At 44.9% G+C, this 23,939-nt stretch overlaps 9 protein-coding genes across 9 annotated transcripts; 6 read left to right on the forward strand and 3 right to left on the reverse strand.

The window, feature by feature from the left end:
- Window positions 1-2,956: 2,956 nt before the first annotated feature.
- Window positions 2,957-3,634, forward strand: UBC11 (Ubiquitin-conjugating enzyme E2 11; the record flags this gene model as incomplete). The annotated part of the gene is made up of 3 exons (XM_044810071.1): window positions 2,957-3,075; window positions 3,142-3,474; window positions 3,532-3,634. 3 exons carry the CDS (start codon window positions 2,957-2,959, stop codon window positions 3,632-3,634), a joined length of 555 nt encoding a protein of 184 aa, XP_044673083.1.
- A 528-nt stretch (window positions 3,635-4,162) lies between these two features.
- Window positions 4,163-6,211, reverse strand: KY384_001542 (uncharacterized protein; the record flags this gene model as incomplete). The annotated part of the gene is made up of 5 exons (XM_044810072.1): window positions 4,163-5,026; window positions 5,104-5,167; window positions 5,225-5,429; window positions 5,465-5,910; window positions 5,967-6,211. The coding sequence occupies 5 exons, from the start codon at window positions 6,209-6,211 to the stop codon at window positions 4,163-4,165; spliced, it is 1,824 nt and encodes a 607-aa protein (XP_044673084.1).
- Window positions 6,212-6,655: 444 nt separating this feature from the next.
- Window positions 6,656-8,401, forward strand: KY384_001543 (uncharacterized protein; the record flags this gene model as incomplete). Its single annotated transcript, XM_044810073.1, has 1 exon — window positions 6,656-8,401. The coding sequence occupies one exon, from the start codon at window positions 6,656-6,658 to the stop codon at window positions 8,399-8,401; it is 1,746 nt and encodes a 581-aa protein (XP_044673085.1).
- A 506-nt stretch (window positions 8,402-8,907) lies between these two features.
- KY384_001544 (uncharacterized protein) lies at window positions 8,908-15,044 on the forward strand (the record flags this gene model as incomplete). The annotated part of the gene is given in 3 exon segments (XM_044810074.1): window positions 8,908-9,924; window positions 9,939-14,030; window positions 14,082-15,044. 3 exon segments carry the CDS (start codon window positions 8,908-8,910, stop codon window positions 15,042-15,044), a joined length of 6,072 nt encoding a protein of 2,023 aa, XP_044673086.1.
- Window positions 15,045-15,283: 239 nt separating this feature from the next.
- RPL31 (60S ribosomal protein L31) lies at window positions 15,284-15,837 on the reverse strand (the record flags this gene model as incomplete). Its single annotated transcript, XM_044810075.1, has 3 exons — window positions 15,284-15,490; window positions 15,571-15,645; window positions 15,730-15,837. The coding sequence occupies 3 exons, from the start codon at window positions 15,835-15,837 to the stop codon at window positions 15,284-15,286; spliced, it is 390 nt and encodes a 129-aa protein (XP_044673087.1).
- A 279-nt stretch (window positions 15,838-16,116) lies between these two features.
- Window positions 16,117-16,963, forward strand: KY384_001546 (uncharacterized protein; the record flags this gene model as incomplete). The annotated part of the gene is made up of 2 exons (XM_044810076.1): window positions 16,117-16,212; window positions 16,265-16,963. 2 exons carry the CDS (start codon window positions 16,117-16,119, stop codon window positions 16,961-16,963), a joined length of 795 nt encoding a protein of 264 aa, XP_044673088.1.
- Window positions 16,964-18,356: 1,393 nt separating this feature from the next.
- Window positions 18,357-20,047, forward strand: KY384_001547 (uncharacterized protein; the record flags this gene model as incomplete). The annotated part of the gene is made up of 6 exons (XM_044810077.1): window positions 18,357-18,506; window positions 18,557-18,682; window positions 18,731-18,808; window positions 18,862-19,556; window positions 19,610-19,948; window positions 19,999-20,047. 6 exons carry the CDS (start codon window positions 18,357-18,359, stop codon window positions 20,045-20,047), a joined length of 1,437 nt encoding a protein of 478 aa, XP_044673089.1.
- A 166-nt stretch (window positions 20,048-20,213) lies between these two features.
- Window positions 20,214-23,010, reverse strand: KY384_001548 (uncharacterized protein; the record flags this gene model as incomplete). The annotated part of the gene is made up of 2 exons (XM_044810078.1): window positions 20,214-22,075; window positions 22,125-23,010. The coding sequence occupies 2 exons, from the start codon at window positions 23,008-23,010 to the stop codon at window positions 20,214-20,216; spliced, it is 2,748 nt and encodes a 915-aa protein (XP_044673090.1).
- Window positions 23,011-23,317: 307 nt separating this feature from the next.
- On the forward strand, window positions 23,318-23,763 carry KY384_001549 (uncharacterized protein; the record flags this gene model as incomplete). The annotated part of the gene is made up of 2 exons (XM_044810079.1): window positions 23,318-23,459; window positions 23,603-23,763. 2 exons carry the CDS (start codon window positions 23,318-23,320, stop codon window positions 23,761-23,763), a joined length of 303 nt encoding a protein of 100 aa, XP_044673091.1.
- Between the last annotated feature and the right edge of the window lie 176 nt (window positions 23,764-23,939).

Here is a 23,939-nt window from a genome sequence, read left to right on the forward strand (position 1 = left end):
AGTTTTAAAAAACAATTTTTAAAATTAATTTACCTTGCTAGACTATTTATTAGGATTGCAAATCTTTATTATATTAATATTAAATATTTTAATCTTTTTCTATTATATAAATATTTAATTTATTATTTATATAGTATAAAACTAAGGGAATTAAATTATATTATATTCTTTTTTATTATAATTAATTAAATTTAAGTAAAAAAGGCTATTAGCTTAAGTAGAGTATTATGAAAATTATTATATTCTAAAGTATTATTAGCTTAGTTTAATTATATTAAGAAATATATAATATAGCTTATTTAGACTTAGAAAATATTTAATAATTAAGCTAAGCCGCTATATATATTTAGGTATAGAAGGACAATATAAAGTATTAAAAGCTTAAAATTGCTTTAATAGTATTATAATATTAATATATAATTTTAGGTTTTTTTAGTTATTACTAACTATTTATTTATAAAATAACTAAAATTTTAGTTTTAAGTCTATATCTAGATACTTTACTAGTAGAATATTTATTTGTACTTTAAACCTAAATAATAATAAATTAGTTTTTAAATTAAATAATATAGTAGGGGTTTTAACTTTTTTTACTATTTTTTTTAAATATTATTAGCTAAAGTATTTTTATATATATTAATATTATTATAATTAAATATATTATTAATAAAAAATAATTTAATTTGCAATTTAATATTAAGAATAGTTATTAATACTTCTAGTATAAAAGGTAAAATATTATTTATAGCTAAGCTTTTAAGTTATTTATTTTTACTTCTTAAACTTTTAAATCTAAATAAAGTATTTATAAAATATTATAGCTTTTTTATTTTCTATTTAAATTAAAAACTATAAAATTAAGATTAGTTAAAACTTTATTAGAAGAAAACTATTTAGTAATAGTTTATTTTTATTACTTTTACTGTTTTACTTATTTTTTATATTATTATTATTATTATTTAAAGTCTAATTATATATTAAAAGATTTTTAAAAGATAATATATTTAAAAGCTATTAATACTTTAGTAAGTATAAAAGAAAATAATAAAGTATTTATAAATTAAATATTTTTAATAAAAGTAGTATAAGCTAAAATACTTATATAATAAATCTATATTAGTAATTAAGCTTTTTTTACTATCCTAAGCTAATATATTTATATAAAATAGCTTTTTATAAATAATAATAAATTTTAAATTATATATATAAACTATTATAATACTAAATTTATTATATAATATATTATTATTATTAACTTAAGCCTAAGTATTATTAGGCGCTTATATAAGTAATACTACTTTATTTATTAGAATCTAATAAATATTATCTATTATTTTAAAAATATAAGCCTTTTATATTTAAAAATATAAATAATTAAATAAAAAAAGAATATTTATATTATTATATTAGGTTAAAACTAATAAAAGTTAATTTTATTTATATTATATTATATTTATAAAACTTATAATATAAATATATATTATTTTAACTAATAGTAAGTTAAAAATCTACTAAAAAAAAAGAAGCTATTATTATTATTCTATAGCTAATATAACTTAGTATAGCGAAATATTTAAATTTATTTTAGCTATTTTAATAAATAAAATTAAAATATTAATAGAGGATTCTTTAAGCTTCTATTTTTTATAAATATCGTTAATAATTCTTTTAGTAATATTATTTTTTTCTTATATAAATATAATAATCTTAAATTAAAATTAAGATATTTTTTTATAATTTCTATTTAATTATTTTAGTTTTATTTTAAATAGTTTTATTATTATAAATAATAATAAAAAGAGTAAATTTACTATTAAAACTTATTTTATATTATATAATAATAATATTAAAAAATTATATTTATAAATTTTTTTTTTAATATTTTAATATAATAAGATAAATTTTTTTATTTTTTATTTTTTTAATAATTATAAGCAGTAATTATAAATAATAAATATATAATAAAATAGTAAAAATAATAAACTTACTTTATTTTCACTTTTTTACTAAGGCAATAGGTAAATATTTTAAAGTATTATTTAAAGTAGTAAAATATATAACTAGTAGTAAATAAGGTTCTATTACTAATTTAATAATAAAATTATATAGATTTTTATTAAAATTATATAGATTTTTATTAAAATTTATAAAATTTATAAAATAATTATATATTATTATATATATATACTTTTAAGCTTATATTATAATAAAATTTTAAATAAAATATTTAAATTAATATATAGTAAGTAATAAATAAAGTTTTCTACCTATACTTTTAATAAAAAATTATATAAATTATAGTTAAAATAAAGTAAAAAATAGCAAATATTACTTTATTTATATATTTTTATAATTTATATTAAAATAAGTTTTTATAATAATTTTAATAAAACTTTAAAGAAAATAAGTAAAAAAACAATATATATTATATAAAAAGTAAAAAAAATAAATAAATATATAAACTTATAGTTAGATAATATTATAAATAAAATATTATTTAGAAAGTATATAGTTTAAAATATACTATTTTTTTGCTAGCTAGCTTTTCTTTTAGTATAGCCTTAGTATTGCTAATTAAAAATACAGAATTCCTAGACTTTCCGATGCAGACCCCCTGCGGGGGAAGCCTAGAAGGCCCCTGTAAGGGCGCTAGTTCCCCCTAAGCAGGGGGTCTGAAAGCTTATGGAGACAAATGGCGGCAGCCGATTCGCGTGCTCGGAGATAACGGCGTTTTCCCCATTGCCTGTCCGACACTCTAAATAATATAAACAAGCAGTGGGGAATCCAAGAGAGAGAATCGCTCCCTCAACCCTATCATTCAACACCATTCATCATCAATATTACACTTGTTGCATCTACTTTGCAAGAGGAGAATTGACTCAAGGACAGGCCAGAGGAGACCACATAGATCGAACCTACTGCAAGTAACACGGTCTTTACTACAAGCCCGTCCGTCATGGCGGATTACGCAATGGAGGACACTCAGAACTCTGCTCCAGGTCAGCCCACAGCTCACGAGACTTCGAAGCTATCGAATGCTCCGCGGCGACAAGATGCGCAAAGTGTGACGAAACGGTAAAGCCTCCTGCCTCAAGTCTTAGGGCGCTCTCTAGGAATCCGTACTGACGATCCTCGCTCAAGACTCCAGACAGAATTAATGAATTTGATGCTTCATCCTACACCCGGTATCTCTGCCTTTCCTTCATCACCCGAGAACCTCATGCATTGGACCGCGACAATCATTGGCCCTGCAGACACCCCATACGCCAATTTAACGTTCAAGCTCTCCTTCGAATTCACCTCCAGTTACCCGTACGCACCGCCAACCGTACTCTTCAAGACACCAATATATCATCCAAATGTCGACTTTTCCGGTAGGATTTGCTTAGATATCCTCAAGGATAAGTGGAGTGCGGTGTACAATGTCCAGAGTGTTCTGCTCAGTCTCCAGAGCTTGCTCGATGAGCCTAATAAGTACGTTCGATGTTGAATCAGTTCTTTTCAGTTGCTTGTACTGACTCTATGCTCCAGTGCAAGTCCATTAAACGGGCAGGCTGCGGAGCTGTGGGATAAAGATGCTGCCGAATTCCAGCGCCTGGTTTTAGCTCGGCACCAGGATTTGACTGAGGAGTGAATTCTGACTAGGTGACGAACACATTTTCGACAGCATCGGGCGACGCTGGGTTTGAATAGTCTTGAGATGTTGAATGGATATGGGCCATTATTACCATAGAGCCTTGCAGCATTTTCATCGGTTCCAGAGTAGACTTACTGCATATTCATAGCGTGCGTCAGAGCGACAAATGTTTGCGCTCATGACCCAGAGCGTCAGCTCACCTCTGGATACCACACACTCTCTTTGGTTTTTGTTGATTTTGGCATCTGTTCGAAAATTGTATCGTCAGACAACCACGAGAATGTCTCCGCTGCAGGTTGAACGCGGTCCGCCGAGCTCTGGGCTGTTCGATCTGTAACAGACATCAGAGATGATGATGCAAGATTTCCGCAAGGCATCGATACCACCACAGACTGAGAAGCTCTCATGCTTCGACGAGGATAGGCTGCGTAGACTCCAGAACAGCTTGCAGTAAATGACCTACGGTCCAAACCCACAGCCTTTTCAAAGATCAATTTGGTATCCGCCAACTCTTCCCCATGCAAATCAACCGCTAGCAGCACTAGGTTTGAAATAGGCCGCCTGATCTTGGATCAACAAGCCTGCGATGCTTGCACTAGTCAGTGTACTTACGGCGCCTGCGATGAGAGCGCTGAAAGCCACTTTGCTAATGTCCCCGGTTCTCCCAGGGGCTATCTGACTGAGCACTCCAATCTGGGTACCGAGACTTCCTAGATTAGCGAATCCAGCAAGAGCATACGAACTAATGAGCCTCGACCTTGCACTCAAGTCGGCATATCTAGGATCAGTCTGCAGATTTGAATAAGCAACAAACTCGTTGACGACCAGCTTCGTCCCAAGCAGCTGTCCGACCTTCAAAAGATCGCCATTTCGGGGAACTCCAAGGAGAAAAGCAATGGGGTAGCAAATGTATCCAACGATAAGCTCGACAGTCAAAGGAGGGTCGTTAATGTTGAGATATCTTCCCCACCAGGTCAGAAGACCATCTGCAAGTCCTAAAATGGCAATGATACACAAAAGGGTAGCCAGTATCATGCCGGCGATTTTCAAGCCGAGCCAAGCACCGTTTGCGAACGCGTGCAAAGAGTTGGTGGCCTTGTGCTCATCAACCTCCGGAATAACGACTCGACCGCTGGTTAAGGTTTCTTCTGTCTCCGGATATCGAAGCTTGCTAATGGCAAGGGAGGCAGGTATAGACATTACACAGGAAGAGATGAGAGCCTGAGCATTAACACCGAGAGCAATATAGGCAATAAGAACAGAGCCAGCGATTGTAGCAAAGCCAGAGCACATAATCTGGTGCAATTCCGCCATGGTCAAGAACTCAACAAAAGGTTTGATGAGTATGGCCGATTCTCCTTGCCCTATGAAGGGACTTGCACTGGCGACCTGGAACAGGTTGCAGAGTCAGCATTGTAACCCTTGCGTAGACTTCGAGACAATTCGTTCTGGAATGGGTCACTGACAACTGCCTCGGCGCCCGAAACACGCAGTGTCCAGAAAAAGAAGATGGCGAACTTGCCGATGAACCTAGAATAATTTAGAGGACTTTTAGAGGATTCAAAATTGGATAGAAGGATGATATACCATTGCAGAATGCCGTTGTAGTAGAGCAGCTGGACTAATGCAATGAAGAAGACGACAGCTGGAAGGACGGTGATTAAAAACCAAGTCAATTTCGACGCATCTTTGTCAGTCAAGAAGGCGATACCATTCTTAGCAAAGCCTAAAAGATCCCTTGCAAGCTCGGAGAAAAAAGCAAATATGTCATCTGAAGTGCCGTCAGTTTCACCTATGGTAGTTCTGCAAGCAATCCATGGACCTTACACCCTGCGGTAGATCTCAAGACGAATAGAGCAATGATGAATTGCATGAGCATCCCCACGATGACGGTGTGCCACTTGATGGCTTTTCGGTTCTTCGAGGTAGCCCACATGGCAAAGACGATCACAGCAAGCCCAAAAAGGGAAACCGCGCGATTGGCACGAGTGTTATCTTTACTCTCAGCGCTTGCGAAGCCTCCGATCAGGAACACAGCGACTACGAAGGCACCGCTGAGTGGAAGCCTGAGCTTTTCAGGAACGAGTGCTGTAAACCGGACGCCAGTATTGGTCCAGACCCAGTGCATCGGCTTTGTGATTACGGTGATGGGAACGTAGAAAAACACGAAGCGCAGGGTTATGGCAAGCCACACAAGAAAGGGCTTGAGCCATCCTGTCCGTGATCCTGTCGAATCATGGATTCCGTGCAAACAGAGTCCCGCTATCCACCACCTGACAGCGTTAAAAATGCAAGGTCATTACATATCCCAAAAGAAACATGGACCTACCCAGTGAACAAAAGCCAGATGAACAGATGGAAGACTGGTTTGTACTTCTCGTAGATACTTGAAGAGGCATGGGTTCTCGTCCCATGTTCTTCAATCGCACTGCTAGGTTTGTTATGGTCATGCGTGTCTTTGCCTAATGGAGGACCTTTGGATGATTGCGGGCCTAGAATTTGGGGAACAGTATCTTCGATTTGAGAGCTGGGACGCTGGTCCTCGCGGCGTTTCTCGATTTCTGGGGAGGCCATGGATCACAAGGTGCAATTCTTTCGACTCTTTTGAGAGACATAGGATGCATTGGCCTCCGGAGAGCAAGTATATATCTGGGCCAGATTGGAGCTCCCATACCCCCTTGCACCCTTACCTTATCCCCCGGCACCCTCTCCGAGCGGCCAAGGCCGAAAACTCTACCTTATCTTCGGGCAACTTCATTGATGCAATTGGCTGTTTGAAGCCTAGAGGTGCATCATCTCCGGGCTCTTATCAGTTGACTTGCAGAAGCCTTTGGCATCCTGGTCTTGGCAGCCTTTCTAGGAAGGTTTGCGGCATAAGCACCAGAATAAGGCAACCGGTTGAGGGTCTCTTCACTTGTGCCTTGTCCTGCCAAGCTATCGACAAGGTACACATTGTCGGCATTCAGTCTCGGACGCTTCAAGCCCAGGCTTCAATTGTAGAGCGTGTCGCGTGTTGAGATGCCTGATCCGGAATCTGATGCAATTGATGACATCTCGGATTGGGAAGCTGAAGAGGGTCTACCCCAACTTTCGGACCCTTTCCTTCAGCAATGGCTTAGCGGGAGAGAGGCTTTGATCGAAGAGGAGCAAATGAAGCGAAGTGACAATGCATTCCGTCAATCTCTAACGCCACTTGCTGTGGAAGCTTGCGCTATCGTATCTCGCGTTTTGGCCGAGGAGCGTAGAACAACCTGGACAGAAAGGTTGCAGCACGATGTGGCTGAAACGGAGGGCATTGACATGTATCCAGGCATGATCTTCCACCTGGCCAGAGATACCATGGAGAAAACAAAATCATGGGAAATTATCAAGCATATGCCTAAAGGAGCATTGCTGCATGCCCACGCTGATGCTACTATGAACGTTGCGTTTTTAATCAAGCAGGCTTTAGCAACGGAGGGAATGGCTATCAGCTCTGATTACCCTTTAACAGACGCGAGTGCACGAGCACGGGCAAGCGTGCTCTTTCGGTTTAGGAAGTCCTTCGATCACCCAGGTCCGTCAATATGGACGGCGGACTATAAATCTAATACCTTTGTTCCTTTGAGAGAAGCTGCAGCGGCATTTCCAAACGGCGGCTTCGACGGCTTTAAGACATGGGTGACTAGCATCTGTACCATAAATGCAGAGGATTCTCTAAAGCATTACCACGGCGTTGATATGATCTGGCAAAAATTTGCAAGTTGTTTCCAGCCATTGGATGCACTGCAAAGTTATGAGCCTATTCTCCGAGCGAGTATCCGTCATCTTCTCGAAGACCTAATTCAAGACGGCATAAGATGGGTGGATTTCCGATGCATCTTTGGCAGTTCTAAGTTTTTCAAAGAAGGAAAAGAAGATGCGTCTCCCCACTCCATGGATCTTCTACAAGTGTGGTCGGAGGAGATACACAGCTTTCAGGAGTCAGAAGACGGTAAAGGGTTCTGGGGCTGTCGCTTCATTTGGACGACTTTACGATCGTGGAGCAGGAAGCAAGTGTTGGAGCATATGAAGTCTTGTATCGAAATGAAGCTCGAATTTCCAGATCTCATCTGTGGTTTTGACTGCGTGGGATACGAAAACGCTGGCCGATCACTGGCAGACCTGACGCCTGAATTGTTCTGGTTCAAAAAGAGATGTGTAGAGAACGGCGTCGACATACCTTTCTTCTTCCACGCCGGCGAGTGCATCGGCGATGGGGACGAAGCGGACCAGAACCTGTTCGACGCCATTCTTCTCGGTACCCGGCGAATAGGTCACGGATTTTCGCTCTACCGACATCCACTGCTCATAGACATGGTAAAGTCAAAGAGAATACTCGTTGAATGTTGTCCGATCTCAAATGAGATCCTGCGTCTGACCAGTTCTATAAAAGCTCACTCATTGCCAGCTTTGCTTTCTCGTGGTGTCCCGTGTTGTCTTTCGAATGATGATCCAGGAGTCTTAGGGTACGAGTCGAGCGGGGTGACGCACGATTTCTGGCAAGCATTACAAGGGTGGGAGAATCTTGGACTGGAGGGACTCGGCTCTCTTGCTGAGAATGGAGTAAGGTGGGCTTGTTACGAGGATCAGAGTAGCAAAGAGTGGGGCAAAGACATTGCAGATGGTAAGTACGGCCAAGGAATTCGAGCAATTAGAATGCGGCAATGGACGGAGGACTGGAACAAGTTTTGTGAATGGATTGTAGAAAATTACGCAATTCAGTACGGCGGTAGTGACATATAGGTAGTCGAGAACAGTCTGAGAAGCCTTGGGTCATGCACGGGCTGGCTAATTTCTCCGTCAGTGCAGGGAAGACTTGATTTAGATATCTGAGATTTAAGACATTGCGGCGAAGACGGGAGGCTTCACTAGCTCCCTTTGAGGGTGCCAACATTGCCAACTTTAAAAAGCTAAATGTGTCATGCGTAACTTTCATCATGGCTGCTGTAGAACATTCTGTCCAGCTTTTGTGCCTCTACTTCTCCACATCATAAGCCGTACCCTCAGGTGATGCTATCGCCTCTATCCTCGTCCACTGGGGTTGAGACACAAAGAACCACTATGCGCGAGAGAAGAAACTGTTCCCCCTTAGATGACCCGGGCACATCACAGAAATTGTTTAAAGGCGGGAGACAATCTTCCCACTTCGTGGATATATCCCCCCCCACGTTCACAACAAAAAGAGACCCTTCCTAAGACCGCAAATATGATGCAATCATGGACTTTGTTGATGTGTTGATGGTGTCATTATGGCCTACTTTATTCCATCCTTTCTGCAGAAGCGCCTGCTTCGCTACGTCCTAGCCCGCCTTGAGTTACTCGACATTGATGCGCTTGCTTTGGAAAATTTAAACATTTCGTGGGGAAAGAGAAGCACGATAGAACTGAAAGATGTTGGAGTTAATACGCAAAAGTTAATCACATTGTTGAATCTCCCGAGGACGTGGTCGATATCGGAGGCTAGGCTAATACTCTTGCGCTTAACTATCCCTGCCGATCTTCATCAAAGTAGCATCTTAGTTGAAATTGACGGTGTCAAGGTACAGCTGGATGCACATCAACTTGACTCTGATCCCGGCCAGATTCCTTTGGACAAGACCGAGAGGCGTGGGTTCCCAAACCCCTCGGGAGAGTACAAGTCTGATCGACCTCGGAGTAGTCAATCAGACGTACACGATCCGGGCGGTACAAAGTCCGATTATGCCCAGGAAAGCTTCGATGCCGGTACGCGAGATATCTCGCAGCCAATACCTTCGACTGTCGAGCTTGCTCAGTCATTCCTCGAAACAGAGCCGGAACACGAGAAGGAGGAATTGGAGGAGGTGCTTCTTCAATCACAAAACCTGAAACAATCTCAGATTTCCGATATCGAAAGCGAAGGAGACAACAATACGGGATTTGGCAGCGATTTGTCATTACCTGCATTTCTAGCGAATTTCCTCAAAGACGTTGCCGACCGCGTACAAGTCGACATTAAGAATATTCATGTAGACCTCCATCTACCGATAAGTTTGGATGCCCTTGGTGCTGAGCCGGCTCGACAGCCGGAAAAGATCACTTCTCGACTCATGATCGGTAGCATAAATATCGAGAGCAAGCATAAGTCTGTGGCCGTGGAGAACGAAAATTTGAGAGGCGATGCAACAACTACCTCAATGGGCAATTTCCGAAGTATTGACATTCGTCGAATCAAATTGATGATAGTATCAGACTCGACCATCATGTTTCAAACTGCTGGAACCCCGTCGCCGCCGTCACCAGAGACTGTCTTTTCGAGCAGGTCCAATTGCCGCAGCAACCCCTAAATGAAACCCCCGAGGACAGAGGTAACAATCAACTTCATAAAAAATCCGAGATCAAGGCTACCTTTACCCCACGATCTCCCGGGGACCTGACCGGCAACCTTTTAGATCCTACATCGGCGACCATATTGAGGGCGAAGCTGCCCAAGGTCGAAGAGTCCACGCTCTCATCGCGGGAAAGTAACGAATCTATTAGAGCTGTTCAAGATTCAGGCGGCCCTTTTCCACCATTTCAAAGACGCCCAAGCTCTTCTCATGGAGATGACCTGGCACAGTCACGGCTATATAGCCATGAGGACGCAGTAAGCATGTACATGAGCGCAATGGATGGGGTCTATCCAAAGCACAAGAAGGGGAGCCCAGCGCCTCCGGGCGGATGGCACTCAACATTCTCCGACGACAGCGATGATTGCCGTCAAGATATTGAGCAATCAACATCGCTATATGAATCAATGTCACCTCATTCAACTACCATCAGTGGCGAAGAGCGCCCGAGCCTCCAAAGCAATCAGGAGATCGATCCTATCTTACGCGAGGCTGGAGGAGCCTCAATACCGACGCCAAGATCGTCACAATCACACTCACTGACTGGATCGCCAGGCACTGCACCGGAAAGTGAAGATGCACAAAAGTCGACATCAAGATGTTCTAGTCTCTCAAGCTCTTCTTCAATTCCTTCGGGGAAAGCCAAACGCTCTCTGGTTTTGATCAAGCAATTCTGTACCATTGCTAGTATTAAGATCACAGTACCGATTTTTAGCACTCCACCAATACAAGCTCCAAATCCTGTAAGCCCATTCGATGAACCCGCCGGAGAGTCCATGCCCTCGCGAGCCATTCAAATCGGAATAGTTGGCCTGGAGCTAGTCAGTGATATGACACTTACTAAAACTCTACTTCTTGCTCTCCAACAATCATATTGGAAACCTAGTGGAACAGGTTCAGACTATCGTGACTCTCAGCCTGCTCTAGCGGACAATTCGAAGAAGGCTTTTTCTGCTACGTTCTCGGGGTTTTCGTGGCGATTCGTCGACTCTGTGCAAAGCTATCACCCTGTCTCCGCTTCAATCATACCGGAAACCAGGGGTGCCCTTTCTGGTGAGTCTGAGGTCTTGCTGAGAGCTGATGTCTCTTCGCTTCGTTTCGATCACGAGTACTCGACACTTCCAGCAGCAACGAAAGTGATCATCAAAGATCTGAGCTTTGGCTACTCTTCTGGATCTATACTGTCTTTTGATTCCAGTATGAGCATGAGAGAGTCCACTCGAAATGTACATAACGCTTCTGGAGGAGACATTGTCATGAACATAACAAATACCGGTGATGGTGTGGCTGTTGAGATATCGACTGTTCCGATACACATCTATCTAGATACGCGCAGGCTAGATGAGACATTTGGCTGGTTCGGTGGTCTGAGCAGTATGCTCGAACTGGGAAATTCGATGTTTTCCACTCTCACGCCAAAAGAAGCCCGTGCACCACCGACGCCCTCCATAAAGCCAAAACGGAGCGTGCATTTTGAGGCTCACGCGCACCGCATGCCGCTGGCCAACGCACGAAGTCCCTCCCAGAATAAGATTGACATGAGGATAAGTGGCGTTTTCTTGGAAATGCAAGGCCAACAAGCGCTTGTGGAAGTCAGAAGCACCGCTATTAAGATTGTAAACAGAGCTGAGGTCTTCGGACTGCAGATCGATGGAATAAACTTAGCAGGTCCTCGCTCCTTAGAGCATGAGGTAAGAGTGGCTACGGCCATGCAAGTATCTAATCTGAGGCTAGAGTATCTTGCAACGCCCAAGGAGGTCGATCTAGCCCGTTTGATCGAGCTTGTCTTTCCGTCAAATTTGCAAGATGAAGATCAGTTTAAAGACGGCCTATTGGTAGACACGTTGCTCAGACAACGCCGTCAAGGCGGTGCCTTACGTGCAACGGTAGAGCATCTTGATGGTGACTTTGCCAATATCGAGCAGCTTCATTCGTTCCTTTCCATTACGGAAGATCTCAAGAAGTTTTCGACCATTACAAAGTATCTCCCACAAGATGATCGGCCTGGTATCCTCATTCTAACCTTGGTAAAGTCTATCAATCTTCGAATATGGCTTGACGACGACTTTGGCTTAGCTCAGCTCACGTCAAAGCATGCAGAAATAGCACATGTGACCCTTCCGTCGCTTGCGGCGATCGGGCTAAAGAGTATAGAAGTGAATCGCAATGGCTCAGAGCAACTTATTGGGACTTCACTGCCGTTTGACATGGACCTTGACCCTGGCCTGCCCGTCATACTGGCTCGATATATCTGTAATGAAATGGTTCCCGTCGTTCGTGTTAGAGTGCATGATTTACGTGTCGAGTATCATGTCTCGACTGTAACGGCGCTCATAGACTTTCAAGCAAAAATCTTAAAAGAAGAACTTGTTTCTAGCTTGATGGCTTCAGTCATTACTGTCACTGGACGGCAGCCTGGTGAGATTGGCCTTTCAAGCGGTAATCAACCAAGACCTATCAGTCGCGGGGAACCAGAGACATACACGAGTCTTCCTGAGATAGATATGGTCCTCAAGGATCTGATCATTGGGCTCAATCCTCGCAAGTCCATGAGCAAGGCCTATTTATTGCTAGAGGAGGCTCAATTGTCCACGACCTCTAGCCAAATTCAAGTTCACAGTGTTCTCAAAGTCAGTAAGGCCAATCTGATGCTAACCGACCATATAACCCCAAACTCTTCCGCCTTTGGAATGGGCAAAACCAGGGATATCTTAGCACAAGCAGGGTTTGTCTTGGTCGGTACTTTGTCTGCTACTACCTTCGATCTTCGGGTCAAAGAGACGACAGCACAGAGTGCTCGTCTGATCGAGGCGGACATTGAGGGAGGGTTTCTTCTACTTGAATCGTGCGCCGACTCGACACAGACGTTGCAAGATCTGTTCAACGGTCTTAGTGTTCCAAAGCCAAAAGAACCCGAGCTGAAATACCGTACGGAAGCCGTTGCTGTAGAAGATATGCTTGCGTCGTTCACTGGTGATGCTTACGTCACGAGTGGACAAAATCAGTCCGATGACGCGATTATCTCTTCAAGCCTTGACGAAGAAGTAGTGATGAATGATGACGATCCTCAGAGTCTCGAATATGTCTCTACTTTCTACAGTCCCGACCTCAATACGGATTCTGGCATCCTGACTAACAGTATCCTCGAAGAAGACCTTAAAGACCTTAGCAGCCAGTCCTCGGTCGACGGGTTTGAGAAAGGACAGCAATCGGAGAGTTCAGAAGGGTTACCACACGTGACGGCAGGTAATGACCCGCTTGACTTCCGGGATGATTATTTTGCAGCTAGCCCTGCTACAGCAGATAGGTTGATACCCTCCACAAGGCGCTACTCTTATGGGCATAATGACGGGCTTCAGTCCTCAACCAACCCCTTGGTGGCTCGTGTTCGCGATTTCCATGTCATCTGGAATCTTTTTGATGGGTATGATTGGCAGCATACTAGAGACGAAATTAGTAAAGCCATAGCAGAGGTGCAGGCCAGGGTGAATGAGCGAACCTCCCGAATGGAAAAACGCAGATCCCTAGACCTTCAACCCAATGGGGAAAACGTCATTGGCGATATACTTTTCAACTCAATCTATATTGGAGTCCCTGCGAAGACTGATCCGGCCGACTTAACACGACAAATAAGTCGCAACCTCGACGATCTTGCGAGCGAAACAGGGAGCTACGACACATCGACCGCGTCAAGATCGCCAAGTCGCCGGAAGCCAGAATCAACTGGTATGATTAAAGGCCTTCGCTTAGGCCGCAGCAAGTATCACAAGATGACTTTTGAGCTTCAGGGGGTCTCAGCTGATGTTGTGGTTCACTCGCCAAACACCGGGGACTTGCAAAGCTCCGTAGTCATTGGAGTACAGAATCTTGATATTTTCGATCATTTGCCAACATCAACCTGGAAAAAATTTGCAACTTATATGCGAGACGCTGGCGAAAGGGAGGTTGGGACAAGGATGATCCACATAGAGATTTCGAACGTGAAACCAATGCCTGACTTAGCCGCCTCCGAGATCGTCCTCAAGGTCAGTATCCTGCACTTCAATGTGCTCTGAAAGCTCTAATTTCTCATTCAGGCATCTGTCCTTCCCATCCGGCTTCACGTCGACCAAGACGCGCTTGACTTTTTATCTCGGTTCTTTGAATTCAGAGCTGAGACAGCTCTTTCCACAATAGATACAACCGAATTGCCATTCTTCCAACGCGTGGAAGTGAATACAATTCGGGTGAAGCTTGACTTCAAGCCTAAAAGGGTCGATTATGCAGGTCTTCGTTCCGGTCACACCACAGAATTCATGAATTTCTTTGTTCTTGATCGAGCCGAGATGTTTCTACGACATGTTATTATATATGGGGTTTCGGGGTTTGACCGCCTTGGTAAGACTCTGAACGACATCTGGATGCCCGATATCAAGCGGAATCAACTACCGGGAGTGCTTGCCGGCCTTGGCCCTATCCGATCATTAGTCAACATGGGGAATGGTGTGCGGGATCTAGTCCTAGTACCCATTACCGAGTATAGAAAAGATGGGAGGGTTGTTCGCAGTTTCCAAAAGGGAGCCTTATCGTTTGCTAAAACAACAACAAGTGAATTGACGAAACTTGGTGCTAAGCTTGCGATTGGGACGCAGACAGTTCTTCAAGAAGCAGAGGATCTCTTGAGCGAACAGACAAGACACAACAAAGCAGAAAGGCTAGGAGATTGGATCGACGCCGAAGTGGATGCAGAGGAAGAAGAGGAGATCAGTCTCTACGCCAACCAGCCCGTTGGCGTAATACAAGGCCTCCGTGGCGGCTACGCTAGCCTAGAGCGTGACTTGCTCGCCGCAAAAGATGTGATCATCGCCATGCCAGGTGAAATCATGGAGAGTGGGACAGCAGGAGGCGCTGCTCGGGCGATAATGAAAATTGCACCTACTGTAATCTTGCGGCCCGCTATGGGGGTTAGCAAAGCTGTTGGGCAGACACTCATGGGAGCTACAAATAGCTTGGATTCGACAAATAGGCGACAAGTGGAAGATAAGTATAAAATTCGTTGACGAAAGATGGACAATGGCGAAGGATGACTCGACGCCAGGATATGGATCTTGTTACGAACATAGGTATGGGATATTCGGTCAATGATATGGGGGAGTATTTCTGAATGGTGCATAGCGATGGGATGCGTCTAGGAAACCCCGTAGAGTCAAACAAAAGATTAGGAATTATGATGGAATCGAAAAGGCCTTCCGGCTGCTTTGATCTACTCCTTCGAGCTATGCTAATATCACGATCGGTCTCAGGCATCTTCCACAACTACCGTAGTCAAGCCTTTAGGATTTTTAACATTCACTGCTTGTACGTAGCTGTATAGCTTTTCTTTCGCTCCTTCTTCATCGTTACGTTTCCGTGATATCCTGACACGTAATCTAAATGGCGCTCCTTTCACTCCAGCCTCCCAGACCTTCTTGTTTAACTGAGGATCGAGTCGAACGTCTTTCGTACCCTAAGATGTGTCAACGCTGTATCAGTCGGGGAGAGAGGATCGAGAGTGCTCGCAGTAGCGATGGACCACGCAACGCTTACCATTGCCTTGACAGCGAAATCTTTTATTGATTTAATGGCCCTTGGCGCTCTCTTCTTGAAAGTCACGCCGTGTAACTGTGACCTACGCATCAGCTTTGCGCTAAAAATGCCTCAAAGCAACTCCAAAGATAAACATCACAGTATTAGGTGAGCACTTACTCGTTTGTGGAGATGAATCGTGTATTCGCGGGCAACCACGTCGGCGATAGCTGAGCGGGATGATTTGCCCTTGGAAGGGGCTTTCGGCTGGGTCTTGGAAGTCGGCATTGTATCTAAGGTACGTCCACCTATTAGCATTTTATCATCAGTAAAGCTTTGTTCGATATCACTTACGTCTGCCTCAGCCTTGTTGAAGATTGTTTCCAAAGAAGGGCAATATAGTTGGTGGTTATGCTGCTTGTAAGCGAATCTGTAGGGCTGAAGTTCTCGGCACAATAATTTTACCGATGCCGCTGAATCAAGAAACCCTTAGCGGCTTGGCAATCTCTTTTGGCATGCAGCTCTTCACTGCATTCGATCCTCTTCGCTGTAACAACATTCTTCACCATGTCTTTGATGAGGAATGCCATTCAACGTCGCAACCACAAAGAGAGAGCTCAGCCCCGAGAGCGGGAGAAATGGGGCTTGTTGGAAAAGCACAAAGTATCTCTCCACAGCGACGCGAAATGGGAGTACTTCTCTGAACTTTAATTAGGACTATTCCCTCCGCGCCCGTGATTACAATGCTAAAAAGGCTCGCTTGAACATCCTCCGTGCCAAGGCTGCCGATCGAAATCCAGATGAGTTCCACTATGGCATGCTCTCCAGTCAGTCGAAGACCGGGAGAAAGATCGTCGACAGAGGCAATCCAGTCTTGAGTCACGAAGCGGCCGAGTTGTTGAAGACGCAAGACTCGGGATATTTGCAAACTATGCTTCAAAGTACCAGAAGAGCCATTGAAAAGCTAGAATCAGAAATTGTTCTGACGAAGACGGAGCGCGGGATAGAAGTCAGTGTGCTTGGGAGCGAGCAACCATCAGGAAAGCAGACCGTGTTTGTAGAGTATGAGAGTGATCGGAGGCAACGGAACAATAGGAAAGAGTCGCAACAGATGTTAGCTGACGAAGATTGCGCTCAAGCTGCGGGCTTCGGTGCAGACGAATCGAAAGTAAACAAATCTCGCAAGCAACTCGAGGAGAAGAAAGAAGCGCAAAGTCAGGCTCAGCTGGCTACACACAAGCTTAGAAGGGAACAAAGCGCGCGAAGGGCAAAGCTTAAGGCTTTGAAGACGAGGGAGAAGGATCTACGGGATGCGGACAACGAGCTGGAGCTGCAGAGAGCGAAGATGAGAAACGTAATAGGTGGCGTGAATAAGGATGGCGTCAAATTCAAGCTGGGAGCTAGGAAGAAGTAGATTAAATGGCGCGTGGGCTTTGCTACTCGTTGTGTACGTTGAGATACCCCACATAGCATGATAAAACCTTGGAACAGATTCCGGCATCCGAAGTTCTTTCAATCTGAACTAGCATGATCTTTGACGGTAGCAATTGAAGCTCTCGTAAATGGCGTGGGTAGCATGGTGAACTAAAGCCTTCTCGCTTTTCTGTGTGCCGAAAGCCGCGGACATTGGAGGCCAGCTTGCAATCCCAAACGAGGCTCGAGGTAGGTCTGGCAGAGGTAGCGTTCAGAAAGCTACGGAACAATGTACATGAACCTTATTCGCTTGGTAAGATGTCACGCCTTCCATATCCGCTTCAGACCCTCGGTCAAGCCAACATCATTTGTTTCAAACTCATAAAAGCCAATGGCCACCAAAATCGTCCCGGCGCGAAGGCCCCACCAAAACAAAGCTCGAGTTTTGGGCAACCTTTTAGCAGGTATGTAATCAATTATGACAGACCTAGTGAGCTGTCAGTAAAAGAGCGATTGCTTCGAGGGCAGGTGAGAAATGGAAATCGTTGCGGCATACTGGAAGCCGATATGGGTGTGTATAATGATTGTTGCGCACAGGAGTGCGTCCATTGTAGGGTTGAGTGTTCCTGCTGCAAATGGTACAACGGTGAGGGGTATCAGCCCAGCCGATATGATTCTGAGCGAGACGTAAGGGAGACACTCTTGCTCTCTAAATTCCTGGTCTTACCGTTCGAATGTCCAGTGATAGCTGCCATGTGTTGGAGAAGGGTGTGGTACCGGCGCCGGGTCATTGGCTGCTCATGTTAGTCTATCTGATGTTTGTCCAGCCACCTAGAGATTGCGCACCTGTTCCATCAATGACCTCTACCAGGAGGGGTCAGCCATTCGCTAGATCACGATTTTCGGTACAAAGCACTCACGTGGACCAGCAGGCAGTATCTGTCTCTGCGCGCTGCTGTGAAAGCACGCTGATCTAACTGCAACTGGCTTTGTTGTTCTGATTGAGGATGTGTGGAGAGCTGTGTGTAGGGGTTTCCTGGGTTGTCGGCGAAAGGCCGGGGTCAAGGTCGCAGCATTCGGGGCCGTTGGCGACAGCCTCCACGCTCTAGGGAGCTTTGAAAGAGAGGTCATCGTCGTGGGAGGATCCAATGGCTCCGTTGGAAAGCCGATCAATGGCAAGCATCGAGATTCATGCGCAGGAGCAATGAGGAATGAATGGAAGAGGTGAGACTGACGTCGTGGCCGATGGAGATGGAGCTGATTGGTCGGGGGCCTGCCAATTCCAGCATAGGTCTTGGCCAAGAGTTTCCCTAGCTAAGCATCGCCGTCAAACCTCCGCCTACTCGCATTTCTTTCTAGCATCTTGACATTTCTACTACCTCTTGACAGCACTGATGGCCTCACGCCGATTGGCCCTCAACGTCAATCAGGCGCTACGGAGCCGAGCTGCCCTTCGCTCCATACGGCCCCCAAAAAGAGGCTTTGCGACCCCCATCGACCATGGGATAAACACCGAAAGCACTACCCTCTCGAATGGGCTCACAGTGAGATCAGAACACCTTTTTCAAGTCTCTCCTGGCTGACACTATCCGAGATTGCTACCGAGCATTCCCCTTGGGCGCAAACCTCCACTGTTGGCGTTTGGATAGACGCAGGATCAAGGGCTGAAACGGATAAGACCAATGGCACTGCCCATTTTCTCGAACATCTGGCGTTCAAGGTGAAGGCATACGTGTCTCTCTGAGTACTCACATGCTAAGTGAGCTAGGGTACCGGCAATCGAACCCAACAGCAACTAGAGCTAGAGATCGAAAACATGGGGGGCCATCTCAACGCCTATACTTCTGTATGACACTACTCTCCTTGGTAATAAGACCTACCTACTTATCATCACTGCAGCGGGAAAACACCGTCTATTACGCCAAGTCTTTCAACGCTGATGTACCGGCTTGCGTCAATATCCTGTCCGATATCCTCCAGCACTCGCGCCTGGATTCTCAAGCTATTGAAAGAGAGCGAGATGTCATACTTCGAGAGCAGGAGGAAGTAGATAAGCAAATGGAGGAAGTCGTCTTTGACCATTTGCACGCCACAGCTTTTCAAGGCCAGCCCCTTGGACGAACGATTCTAGGCCCTAAGGAAAATATAGCGAGCATACAGAGGGACGATCTTGTGGGCTATATAAAGAAGAATTACCTCGCGGATCGCATGGTACTGGTAGGAGCCGGTGGCATTCCGCATCAACAATTAGTTGAGCTTGCCGAGAAACACTTCTCTAACCTTCCACGGGAACCGCCCACATCCTCAGCTATTGCCCAAGCGGCCGCGCAGAAGACAAAGCCAGACTTCGTGGGCTCTGAAGTTCGGATACGAGACGACACGGTCACAACAGCCAACATCGCCATCGCAGTTGAAGGCGTGAGTTGGAAAGACGATGATTACTTTACAGGCTTAGTCACCCAAGCGATCGTTGGGAACTGGGATCGAGCAATGGGCAATTCGCCCTACCTTGGAAGCAAGCTCAGCACTTTCATCCACGAGAATAAGCTCGCGAATAGCTTCATGAGTTTCTCCACTAGCTACAGTGATACAGGGTAGCGTACATTGATATATCCCAGGATTTGAAACTAAGCTAAGATCTGTATAGTCTATGGGGCATATATCTAGTGACAGAGAACAAGACTCAAATCGATGACTTGGTACATTTCACTCTCCGAGAATGGTCACGACTTTCATACAACGTCTCTGAGGCGGAGACGGAGCGGGCGAAAGCTCAATTGAAGGCCTCCATACTGCTTTCGTTGGACGGTACAACCGCCGTCGCGGAGGATATCGGTCGCCAGATCGTTACTACAGGACGGCGAATGAACCCTGAAGAGGTGGAACGAGTGATCGGCAGCATCAGCGAGAAAGACGTCATGAGCTTTGCGCGTAGGAAACTGTGGGATCAAGACATTGCTGTCAGCGCTGTAGGAAGCATTGAGGGGTAAGACTCAACGCAATCCATCAGCTGACCCTCATACTAAAAATTCATAGATTACTGGATTACAACCGGATACGGAATGATATGTCTAGGAATGCGTGAGGCAGTCGGCAAATCATCGAGGCTATCGGCGCTGCTCCATCAATTCCCTTGTAAATATACAGAAAAAATCGAGGCTTATCGAGGACTTGCCTGCTTGTAAACAATTGCTCATCTAGATAGTGACACATGCGTCCAACGACCGTGTGACTGTAAAAGAAATAGCGGTCTACGTCATATGATCCAGTCTTATACCAACAGCTCGTCGATGTGCTTCGAGCTCTTCTACTCTGGCAAGTTCCATGACTGCACCGCTGATATTCTTCAAACCCTCTCTAGTCAATTTCGAGCTCGTGATGTGTTTAGTGAAGGAGGAAAGGTTTACTCCGGAATACTGTTTGGCATAACCATACGTTGCTGACATGGCACCTTTAGCTTGCTTGAATCGCCTGAGGGGCGACTGGAACTTACGCAATGAATGGTTAACACCAGCACTATAGTCCCCAACGCTTTCTGGCGTCCAAGGTCCAACAAAAACGCTTCCCGCGTTCTGCACCAGCTTTACTACGTCTTGCGCGTTCTCTACTTGCAAAATTAAGTGCTCGGGTGCGTACTGATTGCTGTATCTCATTGCTTCCTCAATGGTCTTCACGACGAGCGTTACTGAATGTTCGATGGCACCTCTGACGATATCAACTCTTGGCAGCGCATGAGCCTGAGTATGCAATTCATCTTCTATCGCCGCTAAATCGGTCTCATCGAGATTGATAGCTATGAGGACAACCTGTGAATCAGTACCATGCTCGGCTTGGCTGAGAAGATCGCATGCCACGAAAGCCGGCTTTGCAGTCTTGTCTGCAATGACCAGTACTTCGCTTGGGCCCGCTGGCATATCGATACTCACACCGGCTGTGGTATCATTGGACACGATCATCTTACCCGCGGTAACAAACTGGTTGCCTGGGCCCAGGATTTTATCAACCTTGCTGATGCTCTCCGTACCATACGCCAGAGCAGCAACAGCTTGCGCACCACCGGCGAGGATGATGCTCTCCGCCCCAATCTTATTTGCAACATAGACGATCTCTGGAGTAATGGTGCCGTCGCTTCTGGGAGGAGATGCGAGAACGATTCTTTTGCAGCCTGCAACCATGGCAGGAACACCAAGCATAAGTGCGGTGGAGGGAAGGACAGCAGTTCCACCGGGCACGTACAAGCCAACCCTTTCGATCGGGCGCGAGAAACGTGAACAATTGACGCCGGGCATTGTCTCGACTTGCAAAGGTTTTTCTTCCTTCTGGGCGGCATGAAAGCAACTTATATTCTTAAAGCTTGTGTCTATAGCTTCAATGGTCTTAGGAGGCAAAGCCATAAGATGTTCTGGAAACGGCGCTTTTAGTACAGGAGTGGTGAGAGAAACTGCTTTCTCGAACTTATGAGTATAAGTGAGTAGTGCCCCGTCGCCGCCGTCGCGCACTCTGTTGATGATGGGTTTCACTATATTCATTATCTCGTCCGTTGCGCGCTGTGACGGGCGTTGCAGAACGTCCACTATGGTTTCTGGGGAGGTTCTGGCGGTGTCATACCGTCTCATCCGAATTTTACCATCCAGGAAACCTGATGGGTCCCCGATTGCCTTCGGCACTGAAGCTGCTTCCTCAAGCGTTTGAGTAACAGGCCGATCTCGAGCGACACCGTTCACAGTATCACTGGTACCTTTGTCGACATTTGTTAGACCCATTTGCTCCGCCCAATGCGGCTTCGCGTCGCCTTTTCGTCTTGTAATTTTCAGACTTTTGAGATCAAGGCTTTTCTCCACGTCCTTGAAATTGACACCAGTCTTTACACATTTTGTCATAGCGAAGTAGATCAGATCAGCGGCTTCGTCGGCTACATCGCCCTTACTCGTAGCCTCACAAAGCTCATGCGCTTCTTCCATTATCTTGGCTTGCAGTAATTTAGGTTCGCTGAACAATCGGGCAGTGTAAGAGTTTTTAGGGGCAGTCACTTTCCGACTATACAGAGTCTTCTCAAGGCGAGAGATTCCGTCAGAGCTTCCAAAGCACGTTGCCCTGCCTGTGTGGCAGAAACCTTGCTTGTATTAGTAGAAAGGTTTAATCATTGAGCGATCGACACATACCATCTCCGGCTTGCCGAACACGGAATTGTAACGCATCGGCGTCACAATCCATAGAAATGTTAACCAACTCCTGGAAGTTGCCACTCTCCTCGCCTTTAATCCATAGCTTCTTTCGAGAACGGCTATAGTAGACCCCACGGCCTAGTTCTAGAGCTTTAGCAACGCTTTGTTGATTACTATAGACCATTCCAAGACAGACGCCCCGATCGTCACTCACGACCGTCGGGAAAAGTCCGTCAGGTCTATCACTCCGTAAAACATCTGTAATCAAACGATACAATGGGAACAATTTCTCTTTTGTTAGTAGATTGTTGGTGAGCGCCTCAGAAGGGACGACGGCGATAGCTCCTTCGTGAACACATGTGGTGCTCAGATTGACATTGGCTGTCGTGAGTTTCACATAGAATATGGGCTTAGAGGACTCTTCCTTTAAAGCCGAGCCGACACTTCTAATGAGATCTAGACCACCGCAGAAACACAAGCCTTGTGGCACGTATCTAGAGTACATGTCGATGAGTTCGAGAGCCTCCGCCGCTACGCCCGCTTCTATGGTGTCATTGAAAGGTGTGAGAGACAATATCAGACGGGAAAGGTGCTCTTTGTCTAGACCATTTTCTTCTATCAACCTCTTCAAATTTGTCTTGTCAACATGAATTTTCGTACAGCCAGCATTTAATAAATTGATAATGTGGTCTGTGTCTTGAAGAGCAGAACAATCGCAGAAGATGTCAAGCAAAGAAGCTTCATTTTGTGTAAATCGCAATGCATCTTCAAATGATAGCGAGGTGGCAGTAATTTGCACAGGCCCCAGAAGCGATAAATTTTTTAAGTCAAGGCCACGTCCAATATTTTTGATATCGACGGAAAAAACATAATTTTGCGTCATTGCAGAGTCGCCTCAGAGGAAAATGAAGCGTAAAAGACAGGCTCAACGGTTGGCACAATTTTGGCCTAAGCAGTGTGATCAGCGTATTTTCCTTTCTCTAGATTCTTAGACTTTGTAATATTACGCAAGGTAGCGGTATTCAATACTCGGCTGCAATGTTCTACATTGAGGAGGGCAACCTCTCTGTGTAATGCTACAGCCCGCTGGATTTTCAAGATGGCTGGCGTCAGTCACATATTTCAGTACGATCTGTACGCCTTTTTGCGGCTACCTATCTTGAAAACGTTCACTCTTTGATTCATCAATGATGGCAACTCCGGCGCCAGAGCCACTGCGGAACCATCCCTTTCGCTCACGCAATCCCCTTCCACTATCTGCTGCACAAGAAGCGCAAGTACAGCAGCTGTACCACAAGAGGGTACGAGACTACTGTGCAGACGAAATTAGAGGTAAATCATAGCACCTGAGCAATTGTACAAGCTCTGAGGGCTGTTAGGATTTGCGCAATGCGCAGCTGGACGCACCGTCTCAGCAACGTGGGCATGCCGCCAACAAAGACTTACTATGAACTCTTGCATGCTCGCTCACGCAGGACCTAAAGAGGAGGATCTCGCGCGAGAAGAATACTTCGCTGGTGTCGAGCAGCGGATTGCCGAAAAAAGAGAGAAGGAGCGGAAGGCAGCTGAGGCGGAAAGATTTCACCGCGAGTGGTGGGAGCTCGACGAGAATGGGATGAGAAAGAAGCGAACATAGTAGGTAGAAGGCCTGTCACCCCGGTCAGCTCGGAGTCATGACTGCGGAAGTTAGTCCCACGTGGTGTTTATTATCAACAGCCGAAGTCGATAGATTCGTTTTGATACCAAACATCTAGAGCTTTAGGTTCCTCTCGAAGATGATTCCCCCAGTACCGATCTGATGGATCGCAGAAG

This window comes from Bacidia gigantensis (genome assembly GCF_019456465.1).
Source record: "Bacidia gigantensis strain McMullin 20006 chromosome Unknown contig_132, whole genome shotgun sequence".
NCBI classification, from domain to species: Eukaryota; Fungi; Ascomycota; class Lecanoromycetes; order Lecanorales; family Ramalinaceae; genus Bacidia; species Bacidia gigantensis.